Here is a 16,973-nt window from a genome sequence, read left to right on the forward strand (position 1 = left end):
TGAGGGCTTAGTCCCACAAGGCTACCCTCGCCTCAGAAGTCAGCTGCAAGTATCAGGTTCCCAGCTTACCCACACTTCTGACTTCAGAGTCAGGGGGTTCCCACAGGCCCCAGGTTCAAAAATTTGCTAGGACAGCTCATAAAACTTCAGAAAACTCTTATTATACAGGATATAACTCAGGAATAGCCAAGTGGAAGAGGTGCATAGGAGAAGGTATGGGGTCGGGGGTGCCGACAGAGCTTCCATGCCCTTTTCAGACATGTCACCCTCCCAGCACGTGGATGTGTTCACTGACCTAGTAGCTCTTTGAACTCTGTTGTTTAGAGGTTTTTAATGGCATTTTTACTACATAAGCATGATTTATTAAATCACTGGCCGTTGGTAACTAATTTAGTCTCCAGTCCTTTCCCCTCCCCAGAGGTTGGGCTGGGGCTGAAAGTTCCAAGCTTCTAATCAAGGCTTCATCTTTCTGGTGATCAGCCCCTACCCTGAAGCCCTCTGGGGTCCCACCAAGAGTTGCTTCATTAGAACAAAAGACACTCCTGCCAAGCCTATGACTCTTACTGCTATCAAGGGTTTTAGAGCTCAGTGTCGGGAAATGGGGACAAAGGCCAAATATATATGTCTATTTATACCACAGGAAGAGCCTAACACCGTACCTGCCGTGAGCAACGCTGCACAGCATTCCACGTGTCTCAGCTCAGCCCCTGTCATAATCCATAAGGTAGGTACTACCAGTATCCTCTTTCAGCAGATGAGAAAACTGAGGCACGGAGAGGTGAAGTAAACTACTCAAGGTCAAACAACAAAAAGTGAGAGAGCTGAGACTTGAACCCAGACTCTCTGGTGCCGAAGCACAAGTGTGTAACAGGTACAATGTACCCAGGTATGAAGCAGCTCTAATTATGTGTCTAATCTCCTAATCGATGGACCAACTCCAAGACTGCTTTACAGCAGTGGTTTTCAACCAGGTGCAGTTTTTGCCCCCCAGGGATGTTTGGCAATGCCTGGAGATATTTTTGCTTGTCACAGCTGGGGAGGAGGGGCTGCTACTGGCTTCTAGTGAGCAGAAACCAGGGGCTGCTACTGGTATCTAGTGAGCAGAAACCAGGGGCTGCTACTGGCTTCTAGTGAGCAGAAACCAGGGGCTGCTACTGGCTTCTAGTGAGCAGAAACCAGGGGCTGCTACTGGCTTCTAGTGAGCAGAAACCAGGGGCTGCTACTGGCTTCTAGTGAGCAGAAACCAGGGGCTGCTACTGGCTTCTAGTGAGCAGAAACCAGGGGCTGCTACTGGCTTCTAGTGAGCAGAAACCAGGGGCTGCTACTGGCTTCTAGTGAGCAGAAACCAGGGGCTGCTACTGGCTTCTAGTGAGCAGAAACCAGGGGCTGCTACTGGCTTCTAGTGAGCAGAAACCAGGGGCTGCTACTGGCTTCTAGTGAACAGAAACCAGGGGCTGCTACTGGCTTCTAGTGAGCAGAAACCAGGGGCTGCTACTGGCTTCTAGTGAGCAGAAACCAGGGGCTGCTACTGGCTTCTAGTGAGCAGAAACCAGGGGTTTCATCTACTGAGTGAAATCTTAAAATGCACAGAATAGCCCCTATAACAAAGAGTTGTTGTCCCCAAATGTCAATAGTGTTAAGATTGAGAACACTGCTTTATAGATCTTCAACATTTTTCACTGAGTGCCTAGCTGAAGAATTCTGAAGAATGTTTACCTTCTTGTACATTTTTAAGTTGACATCTTGCTATTAAAATGATTACATCATTCTTTAAGTATAAAGGAATCTAAATAGCATAGCATTTTCATATCAACCATCAGCACATCACCCATTTAAAAACAAAGAGACAAGCTTTTCTTTAAGAGTCTGGAATTTTAAAGACTGAAATGTAGGATCAGAAACCATAAAACTTCTAGAGGAAAGTATAGGCAAAACACTCTTTGACATAAATTGTAGCAATATATATATATTTGGATTGGTCTTCTAAAGCAAAGGAAATAAAAGCAAAAAATAAACAAATGGGGCTTCCCTTGTGGCACAGTGGTTGGGAATCTGCCTGCCAATGGAGGGGCCGCTGGTTCAAGCCCTGGTCTGGGAGGATCCCACATGCCGGGAGCAGCTGGGCCTGAGCTCCACAGCTGCTGAACGTGCGCTCTGGAGCCCGTGAGCCACAGTTGCTGAGCCCATGTGCCACAGCTACTGAGCCTGCGCTCTGGAGCCCGTGCTCTGCAACGGGAGAGGCCACCGCAGTGAGAGGCCCAGGTATCATGGCAAGGAGTGGCCCCCACTCTCCGCAGCTGGAGTGGGCCCGCGCACAGCAGCGAAGATCCAATGCAGCCAAAAATAAATAAATAAAATTTTAAAAAAATATTAAAAATAAATAAACAAATGAGACCTAATTAAACTTAAAAGCTTTTTCACAGCAAAGGAAACCGTTGACAAACCAAAAAGACAACCTATAGAATGGGAGAAAATATTTGCAATTGATATGACCAATAAGGGGTTAATATCCAAAAATGTAAAACAGTTCATACAATTCAACATCAAAAAAATAAACAACCTAAACAAAACAAAACAAAATATCCTGATTAAAAAATGGGCAGAATGGGCTTCCCTGGTGGTGCAGTGGTTGAGAGTCCGCCTGCTGATGCAGGGGACACGGGTTCGTGCCCAGGTCTGGGAGGATCCCACATGCCGCGGAGCAGCTGGGCCCGTGAGCCATGGCCGCTGAGCCTGCGCGTCCGGAGCCTGTGCTCCACAGCGGGAGAGGCCACAGCAGTGAGAGGCCCGCGTGCCATGGAAAAAAAAAAATGGGCAGAAGAACTGAATAGACATTTTTCCCAAGAGGAAATGCAGATGGCCAATAGGCACATGGAAAGATGCTCAACATTGCTAATCATCAGGGAGCTGCAAGTCAAAACCACGATGAGATATCACCTCACACCTGTCAGAATGGCTATCATAAAAAAACAAAACAAAACGAAACACAAATAATAAACGTTGGTGAGGGTGTGGAGAAAAGGGAGCTCTCATACACTGCTGGTGGGAATGTAAATTGGTGCAGCCACTGTGGAAAACAGTATGAAAGTTTCTCAAAAAACTAAAAATAGAACTACCATATGACCCAGCAATTCCACTCCTGGGTATATATTCAAAAAAAACAAAAACAGTAATTTGAAAAGATACATGCACCCCAATGTTCATAGCAGCATTATTTACAATTGCCAAGGTATTGAAGCAACCTAAGTGTCTGTCGACAGATGAATGGATAAAGAAGATGTGGTATATATATACAAGGGAATATTACTCAGCCATAAAATGAAGAAATTTTGCCATGTGCAGCAACATAGATGGACTTGGACAGTATTATGCTAAGTGAAATCAGTCAGAGAAAGGGAAATATTGTATGATGTCACTTAAATGTGGAATCTAAAAAAAACAACGAACTAGTGAATGTGATAAAAAAAGAAGCAGACTCACAGATATGAAGAACAAGCTGGAGATATAGTGGTTACCAGTAGGAAGAGGGAAGTGGGGAGAGGCGATATAAAGGTAGGGAATTAAGAGGTACAAACTACTATGTGAAAAATAAGCTATAGGATATCTTGTACAACACAGGGAATATAGCCAATAATTTATAATAACTATAAATGGAGTATAACCTTTAAAAATTGTGAACCACCATATTGTACACCTGTAACACATTAATATTGTACATCAACTATATACTTCAATTAAAAAAAAAAGTCTGGAATTTTGCATTCTTCTTTTACTTCATAAACTTGTATTTCCAGTTGACTTCCCCCACAGATTTTTATCCTAATGTTGTGTGTGTGTGTGTGTGTGTATCTATGTATGTATATATGTGTATAACTGTATACATATCACAGACATTCAAAAACATATATATGAAATGTATTGATTACCCTTTCATACTTATTTGCAACCAAATATGTCCATTAGTTGAAATTATACAACTAAACAATGCTGTCTTTGACCATAGGTCTCCAAGTGTTCAAAACTTTTCTTTTGGATTGAGTTATTATTATTACACGCTTAACCAATACAATAAAATATATTACCTATTTTTAGAAATTATTAAACACTCAAATATTTTTGGAAATTCATCTATTGATGAGATAGGATGGGACTATTTTTTAAAAATCAGTTAACAAATTGGGAATTCCCTGGCGGTTCAGTGGTTAGGACTCTGCGCTTTCACTGCTGAGGGCACGGGTTCAATCCCAGGTTGGGGATAAGATCCCGCAAGTCGTGTGGTGCGGCCAAAAAGAAAAAACAATCAGTTAATGAATGAATACTTCTTATTGCAAGACTGATTAGATGCAATAATTAGAAACCCTGGGAATGGAAGGAGTTTTGTCACAATGTCATTCCATTCTTTAAATTCTTCCAAATTTATCTATCAGAAGCCCTCCCTTGGGTTTATAATGCCACGATTAAAAGAAGCTTTGAGGACACCAGTATTTATTGTCCCTCTGTATGATGCCCCAGAGGTCTTTGCACCATAGACTTCAAAAAAGGGTGAGTTTGCCTTTATTTTGTAACATGGGAGAAGAGTGAGGAACTGACCATGCCTCACCTACTGTGCTTTCTCCAGAAGATAATGTGAAGAGAGAGAACACTGATTCCCTTGAGGCTGTCCAAGCCCATATTTGTCTTGGAAGGCTTTGGGAGGGGTATGTGTGCTCAGTGAAGACTGCCGCTTAAGACTACCTTGGCTTTACAGTGATTGAAGAAGTCCTGCCTCTGGCTTTTCAAAATTTTTTGAAACCCTTAATATCATTTCTTTGTAAAGTCTGCATGACATTGCGTTGTGTGAAAATACCATGATGTATTTAACCTGGTGCCCCATGATGGTTATTTAAGGTTTTTTCAATATTTTTTGTGATTACGAATAATGCTGCAATGCATAACTTTGTGCATACTCCTTGAAGCACATGTGGGAGAAAATCTGGAGGGTAAATCCTAGATGTGGGATTGCTGGGTCAAAGAGTATGGCCGGTTACAATTTTGATAGGCATTGCCCTCCGTAAAACTGTCCCTACTGGGGAGTTCCCTGGTGGTCCAGTGGTTGGGACTCAGCGCTCTCATTGCCATGGCCCAGGTTCAATCCCTGGTCGGGAAACTAAGATCAAAGATAAGCAAACTTTATAACACACACACACACACACACACACACACACACACACAAAACAAAAATCTGCACTTATTTACATTCCCACCACAGTGAATAGGATTGCCTGTTGCCCCTCACTCTGCCCAACACCATGTGTTAGCAAACATTTAATCTTTGCCAGTAAGAGGGATGAACAATTATATCTCGAGGTACTTTTATTTTGCATTTCTCTCACTATGGGTAAGGTCATCATCTATTCATATGTTTACATCCCACTGCAATTCCTTTTCTGGGTTATATCTATTCCTGCCATTGCTCTTTTTTCTGTGGGATTAGGCTTTTTCTTGAGTTGTATTAACACTACTAAGGAAATTAGCTCTTTTTCTGTCCGAAGTGTTGCACATATTTTCCCCCAGGGTGTCATTTGCATTCTGACTTTAGCTATGTGTTCTCGTGTGTGTTGTGCAGAAATCTCTAATTTTTATGTAGTCAAATGTATCGATCTATTCATGTCTTGAATTTTATGTCACACTTAGAAAAGCTTACTCTTTTTAATTCTCCCGTGCTTTCTTCCTCTCTCCATATTTTTAGTTTGTTTTCTCATTATTTTAAAATCCTTGATTCATCTAGAATTTATTTGCTATAAGAGTGAAATAGGGATTTACCTCTGTGGTAGAATATGAAATATATTTGGTTTTTGTCCCTGGTTCCTCACACAGAGCTCCTAAAACTCTTGAAATTTCCTGAGTGATAGGAGTGTCTTATCCTTCCCAAGAAGCCCCCCTTTGGATTTACGCTAATGAGGTGATATAGGCCGACTTAGGATAGGGTCCCTAGGTGGGTTCGGGTAGGGCTGTCACCAGAAAGACCAAGTGAATAGAGGGATGGAACTTTCACCCCCACCTGCTGGCCTCTTGGAAAGGGTTGGGAGGAGCTGCAGATTAAGTTTTATAAAAACTCTTGAACAATGAGATTTAATAAGCTTCAGGGTTGGTGAATACACCCCAGTTCCATGGGGATGGAAGCCCCTGCTTTCAGGGCCCTTCTGGCCTTACCCTATGTACCTGTTTGGCCGTTCTTCTGTATTCTTTATAATAACCTTTATAATAAACTGGTAATGTAAGTAAACATTTCTCTGAGTTCTGTGACCCACTCTAACAAACTAATCGAACCCAAGGAGGTGGTCATGGGAGCATCCAGTTTATAGCTAGTCAATCAGAAGCACAGGCAACGTGGACTTGCATTGGTGTCTGAAAGGAAGCCAGTCTCGTGGGGCTGAGCCCTTAGTAAGTGGGGTCTGACACTATCTCTGGGTTGATAGTGTGAGAATTGAGTGAAATTTGTAGGACAAGCAGTCAGTGCTCACTGAGAACTGAAGAATTGCTTGCTGGTCTTGGAAAAAAACAATCAGACCACCTCATTGTCCCAACACCATTTATGAAATTATCCCGTTCTCCACTGGCAGAAAATCCACTTTTAGCATAGGCACTGTCTTTTGAGTCTGTTCATTGACCTGTCCTTCTCATGCCTAGGACTGAACTGCCTTCAATTCTGCTGGTCCCTATTATTTCCTTTCTCTTTCAGAATTTTCTGGCTCGTTTTGCATACTTATTTCTCATAAGGATTTTGGAATTGGCTTCCTAATTCTCCCCAAAATAAAATCGATATTTTCCTTGGAATCACTTTAAATGAATAACTAAATAGGGAGAATAGACAGCTTTTCTAATAATAAGACCCCCTGTCCAAGAACTTGGTGTTCTTTCCAGTCATTCAGTTCTTCTGCAGCACCCTTTTGAAATGTCCAGCAGGGCAGCTCCTGGTCTGCCCGGGAGCAGCTGTAGCCAGTGTGTGCCTCCTTGTTCAGTGGTGCAGATCGCCCTGCTCCCCAGGATGGGAGGACCTTTGGGGAGGCCTGCTTGGACAACTTCAGAGCTGAGGGAAAGACTGGCCACTTGCCTAGTCTTCCCTGAGCCTGTCCCAGCAGCTGCCCCTTCTGTGTTGCAGGGACTTGTAACATTTGTGACTTAATTAAACCTCATCTCCACAGAAGCATCTGGGGATAAACTAACAACACCTCTTTGGGTACTGGGCCAGGACTTGTTTCCTTTGACATCAACACCCAGGACCTGTCACAGGGGAGCCAGGGGAGCCATTGGCTTGGGCCACATATTCAAGAAAAGCCTCAGATGTACACTTCTCACCCCATCATCAATTGAAGTGAATCATGGAAGCACACTGAGAGAAACTAAAAGAAGACATTCACCAGAAAACTTAAAGTTGCATCCCATTACCAGACCTCATGCCAGCAAAGCACTAAATATCACACAACTCATGGAACTAATTTGTGAATTGCACAGCTGTTTTGCAGGCCATTGCCATGCATAAAAGAACACTCAAGAAATTAAGCCTACAGATTTTGAGTGACATTTAGCTATCACTCAAACCATAATTGGTATAATGCTCTATGTTTTATCAAAAACTTTAAAGTTACATCACTTTACCACAAAAATTCTGCATTTTAGGATAGAAATACTTCGAATAGTGTACTTTTTGTATACAAAGAAGTAAAATGATAGTATACTTTCTCTTATTTTTGTGTTAGAGTAAAGATTAAACATATAATTTCTGCAATGCTGTTTTGGCATAACTTCTTTGCTTCATATGTCAGAGGCCTCCATAATGGAAAGTGTCCCAGGGCTCTCTTGAAGGCAGCAAGGCCTGTCAGTGCAGAATTTTTCCTTATGACCCTGGGCTTAAGGGGATCAGGGTTTGAGCCCTGTCTCAACTCACATAACGATTTCCTTCCGTGTCTGATCCAGCATCATGTACTGCGTCCACTCCTGTTGAGTCTCATATGTCTTAGACTGATCCACGATCTTTTGGAACATCGTCCTCTTCCTACAAAACACACCAGTTTGTTAAAGGAGCACATCTTAGAATAAGGCAACCCCTGGCCTTCTAATGTTGGCTGTTTCAGACAGAGGCTAATTAAAACAACGTAATTAAAAAAAAGAAAAAAGATGGTGAAAAGAACCAATGCCTGGGAGTGAAGACCTAAGTTCTAACTCAGACTCTACCATGGATTTGTTATCTGATCTTAGCTAATCTTCCCCTGGATCTCAGTTTCCCCATCTGTATAATGGGGGTAAAAATATCTAACTCATAGAGCTGTAGTGAGAGTCGATGTGTCCATAGCAAAAGTATGGTGCCTGGCACAGAGCATATACTAAATCAATTAGAACTGTGGTGTTCATTATCATTATAATCATTGCTATTCTTTTTTTTGACCACACTGGGTGGCTTGTGGGATCTTAGTTCCCCGACCAGGGATGGAACCCGGGCCCATGGCAGTCTTAACAACTGGTTTGCCAGGGAATTCCCTAATCATTGTTATTCTTAAAATGAAGAAGAAACACCAACTTGAAATACAAGGCGAGGTCTGTAGCAATGATCGCGATGTCCATCATGTGGATTGCATGCTCATGCTGCCTGCGATTGAGGTTTTGAAAGATATTCAAGCTCTAAAGAGAAAACCATAGGAGAGATATAGGAAGTGATGCCGGAAGTAAAGTTGCTCAACTACTGATGGCCGCCCCAGGTGATGGGAGAGGCAGCCCAGGCCAATGCCTGGCCGCACTCAGGCTTCTTGTGAGATGGGCGCTCCTTCTCAGGCCCCAAAGCCAGTTTAGAGGGTCCTCATCCTACCTCATCTCTCAGCAATGTTTTGCCAAACTCCAAGTGGTGTCTTTCCAAGATGGAGGACCCATGGAGCTTGGCCAGTGGGTTCTGGGATCTGAATGGGAGAGAAAGAGAGACACAGAGAGAGAGAGAGGATCAGTATGAAATGGCTGAGGTGAAGGCTAAAAACATCATCCTTTCCTGTCACCTCCTAGTTCTGCAGGCAGAGAGGTTGAAGTTCAGGAATAAGAAGGAATTTGCCACACGGTAGGACAGTGGGAAATAGGACTAGATAGCAGGTGTCCTGACCCTCAGGCTTTAGTTTTCTGCACAATTGACTCTGGGCCTCTTTGAGGTCATGCACTCCCTAGAAGTGTGGACCCTTATCTCCAGAAAAAGGCACAAACACAATGCCACGTGCACTTTTAGAAACTTATTGGCCCAGTGCCAATCCATGGACATTGGCCCTGGGCCGTACTTTGAACATCACAAAGCCCCAGATCCTCCATACCTGATCCTTAGGGGAAGCCACTGAATTCCCACAAGCAATATATTTATTCATGTCTTTATTCAATAAATATTTGTTGAGCCCTTTTTATGCGCCAAGCACTGAGATCAGTACTTAGCTTCCCATGAGGTAAAATGTAAACACAATCTCTAACCTTGGAGCAGCCGGAAAGAACTGAGAAGACTCAGAGAAGCATGTTCTAGGGCTTGTTAATGACTTACAGGCTGTGGGCCCTGGGAAGAGCCTCAGTTTCCTCATTTATAATATGGGTATCACACTCGTCCCTGCTCTGCCCAGCCCACAAGTTGGTCACGAGGGTCCCCCAGAACATGGTTCAAGGACTCTGCTTCAGAGACTATCTAGAATATAAGCTCTGTGAGGACAGAGACTGTGTCTGGTTTGCTCACCCTGGTACCTCCTTTGCCTAGCCTAGGGCCTACCATACTGGTGTTAGGAGCATTGTAAACCCAAGGTGAATAAATGAACCGTTCTCAGTTACTAACATCTTGGCTTGAATTAATTCAACAGGTAGGAAGGGAAGGAGAAGAGTGAAGAAGTTTAATATATTAGTTTCCTGTTGTTGCTCTGACACATTACCACAAACTGAATGGCTTAAAACAATAAAATTTTATTATCTTACAGCTCGGAGTTCAAAGTCTAAAATGGGTCTGCAGAGCTGCTTCCCTTCTGGAGGCTGTAGTGGAAAATCTGTTTCCTTGCCTTTTCTAGCTTCTAGAGGCCCCCTACATTCCTTGGCTTGTGGCCCATCCTCCATCTTCCAAGCCAACAGTGTAGCATCTTCTGTCCTCTCTGACATCCCTACCACCTCCCTCTTATAAGGACCCTTCTGACTATGTGGGGCCCACTTGGATAACCCAAGATAATCCCTATATTTCAACATCCTTAACTTAATCACAGGCATGAAGTTTTTTTTTGAATGTAAGGCAACATATTCCCAGGCTCCAGGCATTGGGGTGTGGACGTATTTGAGAGTCATTATTCTGTCTATCACAGGAGTTTACCCAGATCCAAAGGGCAGGAAGAAGTGGGAAGCTGTGGACTGCAGGACTTCTCCTTGGCAAGAGAGTCTATCTGAGACCCATTCAGATCTAGGTAATCAATCCTGGAGGCAGGAGGTAGAGAGGAGGGCCAGTAAGCACTGACTCACTTCATTTGGTAGAGATTGTTGGTGCCTCTGTGGTCAATGTCATGGCAGAAGGCGGCGGTGACCATGGCCAGGGCCTCCAGGTCTGTGAAGTATTGCTTCAGCTTTCCAGTCTGGAAGAGCAGTCAGAGATAGCACTCACTCCTTTCTTGGGGGGGTTGGAAGCAGGGCTGAGAACTCAGGTGTGAGGGGGAGGGCCTGGAGCTTGGAAACATAGGTCTGATCTTGGCTCAACCCATGGCGCCCCAGGGTGACCAGATGTTTGCCGGGACTCAGGGGTTTTCTGGGATGTGGGACTTTCTGTGCTAGAACTGGGACAGTCCCAGGCAAATGGGGCTGGTGCGTCACCTTACTCCTGAGTGACCTTAGCTGGTTGCATCTCCCTCTGGGCCTCAGTATCTCATTGTGCACACTCAAGGTGGAGGGCATCAGACTGGATGATTGTTGAGAAACTGACAGCCCTCGAGTTTTAGGATTTAGAGTGTTTTTGAACATGACCAGACTGGTAAAGCAAACCTTCCAAGCCTGGTCTACCGATTCAAGCACAGCCCAGAAGAATTTTTCCGTGAGCCTCTTGCAAGTACTTAACTCCTTGTTTGTGCAGGTTGTTGGAGTCAAGGGTGAAAAGAGCCCTGGGGAGGTGATGCTGACTCTGTGACTCTAAGAAATGAATCAAGTTTAAGGGGTGTGTTTTTCACCCTCAATGACAGCCTAGCCAGAATTCCTGCCTCCTGGCCCTAGAGCTTACTCTGCCCTGCCCATTCCGGCCACAAGGGAAAGGAATGAGGATGAGGAGCCTGGGCAAGGGCAGAGAAGTGTGTCATAACCTGGATGGGAAAACACTTTTAAATGAAATATAGAAACTGCAAACCCTCTGAGACAAAAAGACTGACACATACACGTAGGTATGTCCATCCAAGGACACAGTAGCACTGTGTGTAATAGTGAAAGATCGAAAACAGCCCCCATGTCCAACAATAGGGGAGCTGGGTAAAGAAATCATGGTCTACTTGAACAATGCAGAGTACTCTGAAGCCACAAAGTTAGATCCTGGATAGGCCTTAAAAACATTCAGTGGAGGCTTCACAGGCGAATTCTATCAAACATTTAGAGAAGAGCTAACACCTGTCCTTCTCAAACTCTTCCAAAATATAGCAGAGGGAGGAACACTGCCAAACTCATTCTACGAGACCACCATCACCTTGATACCAAAACCAGACAAGGATGTCACAAAGAAAGAAAACTACAGGCCAATATCACTGATGAACATAGATGCAAAAATCCTCAACAAAATACTAGCAAACAGAATCCAACTGCTCATTAAATGGATCATACACCATGATCAAGTGGGGTTTATTCCAGGAATGCAAGGATTCTTCAATATACGCAAATCAATCAACGTGATACACCATATTAACAAATTGAAGGAGAAAAACCATATGATCATCTCAATAGATGCAGAGAAAGCTTTCGACAAAATTCAACACCCATTTATGATAAAAACCCTGCAGAAGGTAGGCATAGAGGGAACTTTCCTCAACATAATAAAGGCCATATATGACAAACCCACAGCCAACATCATCCTCAATGGTGGAAAACTGAAAGCATTTCCACTAAGATCAGGAACAAGACAAGGTTGCCCACTCTTACCACTCTTATTCAACATAGTTTTGGAAGTTTTAGCCACAGCAATCAGAGAAGAAAAGGAAATAAAAGGAATCCAAATCGGAAAAGAAGAAGTAAAGCTGTCACTGTTTGCAGATGACATGATACTATACATAGAGAATCCTAAAGATGCTACCAGAAAACTACTAGAGCTAATCAATGAATTTGGTAAAGTAGCAGGATACACAATTAATGCACAGAAATCTCTGGCATTCCTATACACTAATGATGAAAAATCTGAAAGTGAAATCAAGAAAGCACTCCCATTTACTATTGCAACAAAAAGAATAAAATATCTAGGAATAAACCTACCTAAGGAGACAAAAGACCTGTATGCAGAAAATTATAAGATACTGATGAAAGAAATTAAAGATGATACAAATAGATGGAGAGATATACCATGTTCTTGGATTGGAAGAATCAACATTGTGAAAATGACTCTACTACCAAAGCAATCTACAGATTCAATGCAATCCCTATCAAACTACCACTGGCATTTTTCACAGAACTAGAACAAAAAATTTCACAATTTGTATGGAAACACAAAAGACCCCAAATAGCCAAAGCAATCTTGAGAACGAAAAATGGAGCTGGAGGAATCAGGCTCCCTGACTTCAGACTATACTACAAAGCTACAGTAATCAAGACAGTATGGTACTGGCACAAAAACAGAAAGATAGATCAATAGAACAGGACAGAAAGCCCAGAGATAAACCCACGCACATATGGTCACCTTATCTTTGATAAAGGAGGCAGAAATGTACAGTGGAGAAAGGACAGCCTCTTCAATAAGTGGTGCTGGGAAAACTGGACAGGTGCATGTAAAAGTATGAGATTAGATCACTCCCTAACGCCATACACAAAAATAAGCTCAAAATGGATTAAAGACCTAAATGTAAGGCCAGAAACTATCAAACTCTTAGAGGAAAACATAGACAGAACACTCTATAACATAAATCACAGCAAGATCCTTTTTGACCCACCTCCTAGAGAAGTGGATATAAAAACAAAAATAAGGAAATGGGACCTAATGAAACTTCAAAGCTTTTTCACAGCAAAGGAAACCATAAACAAGACCAAAGGACAACCCTCAGAATGGGAGAAAATATTTGCAAATGAAGCAACTGACAAAGGATTAATCTCCAAAATTTATAAGCAGCTTGTGCAGCTTAATAACAAGAAAACAAACAACCCAATCCAAAAATGGGCAGAAGACCTAAATAGACATTTCTCCAAAGAAGATATACAGATTACCAACAAACACATGAAAGAATGCTCGACATCATTAATCATTAGAGAAATGCAAATCAAAACTGCAGTGAGATATCATCTCACACCAGTCAGAATGGCCATCATCAAAAATCTAGAAACAATAATTGCTGGAGAGGGTGTGGAGAAAAGGGAACACTCTTGCAATGTGAATTGGTACAGCCATTATGGAGAACAGTATGGAGGTCCCTTAAAAAACTACAAATAGAACTACCATATAACCCAGCAATCCCACCACTGGGCATATACCCTGAGAAAACCATAATTCAGAAAGAGTCATGTACCAAAATATTCATTGCAGCTCTATTTACAATAGCCAGGAGATAGAAACAACCTAAGTGTCCATTATCAGATGAATGGATAAAGAAGATGTGGCACATATATACAATGGAATATTACTCAGCCATAAAAAGAAATGAAATTGAGCTATTTGTAATAAGGTGGATGGACCTAGAGTCTGTCATACAGAGTGGAGTAAGTCAGAAAGAGAAAGACAAATACCGTATGCTAACACATATATATGGAATTTAAGAAAAAAAATGTCATGAAGAACCTAGGGGTAAGACAGGAATAAAGACACAGACCTACTGGAGAACGGACTTGAGGATATGGGGAGGGGGAAGGGTGAGCTGTGACAAAGCGAGATAGTGGCATGGACATATATACACTACCAAACGTAAAATAGATAGCTAGTGGGAAGCAGCCGCATAGCACAGGGAGATCAGCTCCGTGCTTTGTGACCACCTAGAGGGGTGGGATAGGGAGGGTGGGAGGGAGGGAGACGCAAGAGGGTGGAGATATGGGGGCGTGTGTGTATGTATGGCTGATTCGCTTTGTTGTGATGCAGGAGCTAACACACCATTGTGGGGCAGTTATGCTCCAATAAAGATGTAAAAAAATAAATAAATAAAAAATTTAAAAAAAGAAAACATTCAGTGGAATAAGTCAGACACAAAAGGACAAATACTGTGTGATTCTACTCATGTGAGATACCTATAATCAAATTCATAGAGACTGAAAAAGTAGAATGGTGGTCGCCAGGGCCTGGGGACAGGGGAAATGGGGAGCTGCATTAATATTGTTGTTTAAAGGGGACAGGGTGTCTATTTGGGAAGTTGGAAAATTTCGGGAGTTGGAGAGTGGTGATGGTTGCACAATATTGTGAACATACTTAATGCCACTGAATTGTGCACCTAAAAATGGTTAAAATGGTAAATTTTAGGTTATGTATATTTTACCACAATAAAAATATATTTAAAGGATATGATCGATATATTTATATATTTTCAAATGAAAAAAGCATGTTACAGAATAATAATATTTAATTGGTTATGAACAAAATAAACTTTGTGTATGTGTGTGTTAACAAATATGTCTCGATGCTTCTTAGAAGAAAATCTTGAAGGAGTTGTGTCATGGTTTTCTCCAAATACCGGCTTGGGGGTGGGAGAAGAATGTAGCTTTCTTTTACTTTTTATTTTATATACTTCTCTCTTCTTGGAATTCAGTTATGCTAAGCATGTACTCTTTTTGCATTTTTTTTAAAAAAGCAGTAAGTAGAAGAATGATGCTGCTGCTGCTAGGGGAGCTGCACGAAGTCGTCCCAGTGTGGCGGGAGCTCGCAGCCGCCCGCGGTCCCACCCACCACGCCGCCCAGATGCCGCCACCGTCGTACCACCAGCAAGGAGAACATGGTCTGCCCCACGTTGAAGCCGTGCCGCCAGTTGTGGTAGGTGATCCTGCGGTAGCCCTTACTCAGGGAATACATGAACCGCACCAGAACCTGCGAACACATGCACATCAGTGAGGAAGCAGCATTGCGCCAAGGCTTGGGGGTGATGGTGGTGGGGATGCTGCCTGCTGAACCCCAGATGCTCCAGCCCCCGCCCTGGACCACGTGTGGGAACTAGCAATAGAGGCAATAAGGCTGTGAGAGCACTCTGCAGACTGCTAGGTACTATGACAGTGGACGTGGTTATGAAACAAGGCCCTGGGAGAAGCTTAAAGGAACTGTACGGGAGAAAAATCAAAGGGGTCTTTACATCAGTGGTTCTCAGACTTGAGTGCACGTCTGAATCGCTCCGGGCTGTGGGGAGGCCTTGCGAAAACAGTTTCTGATTCCTTACAGCTAGGAGTGTGGGGGGGGGGGATGGGGGGGCGCGCGTGCCCATGCGCCCGTGTTGATCCGTTTTCAGGTGATGCTGATGTGCCTTGGGGCAACACATTTAGAACCGCTGCTTTAATCAAAGAAGTCTGGGAAATTCTGCACGCGATATACCCCCACCCCCACCTTTTTGTCCATCCCCGTCCCCCTAGATGCACAGCACACCTAAGGAATTCTGCAGGGGAAAAAGTCCTGTTTAAATGGATTTAACCCACTTTTCCCACTCTGTTTGACTGTAGGACTGCTTTTGGCGTCCCATTTATCCATAGTCTTCAGAACTCAGTGCCTCAATACCCACCTTGAGAGACACCACAGTTCAGAGGAACCATGTGTCTGTTTTCTGATAAATGACGCATCTGTGCGATGTGACTAATGCTTTAAATCCTAAAAGCTGAGGGTACACTCTTTTTAAGGCAGTTTAGAGATTGAGGTTTTTTTTTAAAAAGGCAAGCAAAAAAGAAACAGGGAAAAGAAAAAGGGAAATCAAACGTTTGTTTCGACCTCACCTCCTGAGGAATGTGAAATTTATCCACCACCCTGAGCTCATAGTACATCTGTATTCCACATTTCACCAGCTCCAGTTCCGTCAGGGGCAGGTCGCTGAAGTGGAATTTATTAATTTCATATTTCTCTGCATCTGGCAGCTGTTCTTGCTGTGTGAAACATGGAGTCAAGTGACTGGGACACATGAAGAGTTCCTGGGTCCCTCTCCTATCCCCCCCACCCAAGCCCTGTCCCTATCCCGAGTCCGCTGGAAGGATCAGAGCAGGGTGGCAAGGGTCATGCTTGGCAGAGACACTCCCCGCCCATGCTTGGGGCACACCCTGCGCTTGTAACCGGTCAGGGCCAGCGCTGCTGCCCAGCTCACCAGGATCTCAGCCAGTTCTTCTTCCTCGCATTCCCACGGCTCCTTCCCATACACTTCTCTGGTTTTCTGCCGGGGCCCGAAATAGCAGAGAAAAGAATTAGTTTACTACATCTAAGGTCTAAATGTATCTCTACTTTTCCATTTCCTTTTTTCTTCTTCCACCAAAGTTCTTGCAACAGAGCTACCAACTCAGAGAGGCTGTCATTCAACATTTATTGACAAGTAAATTCAAGGTCATGTGCTTTGGAGCCATGGAGCCGTTCGTGCATATTCGAGCTCTGCCAGTTACTGGCTTGGATCTCCCATTTCCTCATTTGTAAAATGGGGATAATAAAAGTACTTAACTGGCAAGTTAAAATTAGATGATGCAAAGTCTTTTTTTTTTTTTTTTTAAACGTGGGTTCTTAGCTCCCAGACCAGGGATGGAATCGATGCCCCTTGCAATGGAAGCGCAGAGTCCTAACCACTGGACTGCCAGGGAATTCCCTTACGCAAAGTCATTTCCAAAAACATATATGC

The 16,973-nt window shown here is 43.3% G+C and overlaps 1 protein-coding gene across 2 annotated transcripts in view; it reads right to left on the minus strand.

The window, feature by feature from the left end:
* The window catches only part of PDE6A (phosphodiesterase 6A), a 69,247-nt gene that overhangs the window by 10,436 nt on the left and 41,838 nt on the right, over positions 1 to 16,973 (minus strand). For both annotated transcript variants that reach the window (XM_060295478.1, XM_060295477.1), the window contains 7 exons: positions 16,455 to 16,520; positions 16,093 to 16,239; positions 15,098 to 15,205; positions 10,492 to 10,601; positions 8,843 to 8,930; positions 8,558 to 8,658; positions 7,928 to 8,035 (listed from right to left, as the gene is read on the minus strand). In XM_060295478.1, the coding sequence (XP_060151461.1) occupies positions 7,928 to 8,035; positions 8,558 to 8,658; positions 8,843 to 8,930; positions 10,492 to 10,601; positions 15,098 to 15,205; positions 16,093 to 16,239; positions 16,455 to 16,520 (728 nt within the window). The remainder of the gene's footprint in view (positions 1 to 7,927; positions 8,036 to 8,557; positions 8,659 to 8,842; positions 8,931 to 10,491; positions 10,602 to 15,097; positions 15,206 to 16,092; positions 16,240 to 16,454; positions 16,521 to 16,973) is intronic.

This window comes from Globicephala melas, chromosome 3, assembly GCF_963455315.2.
Source record: "Globicephala melas chromosome 3, mGloMel1.2, whole genome shotgun sequence".
NCBI lineage: Eukaryota > Metazoa > Chordata > Mammalia > Artiodactyla > Delphinidae > Globicephala > Globicephala melas.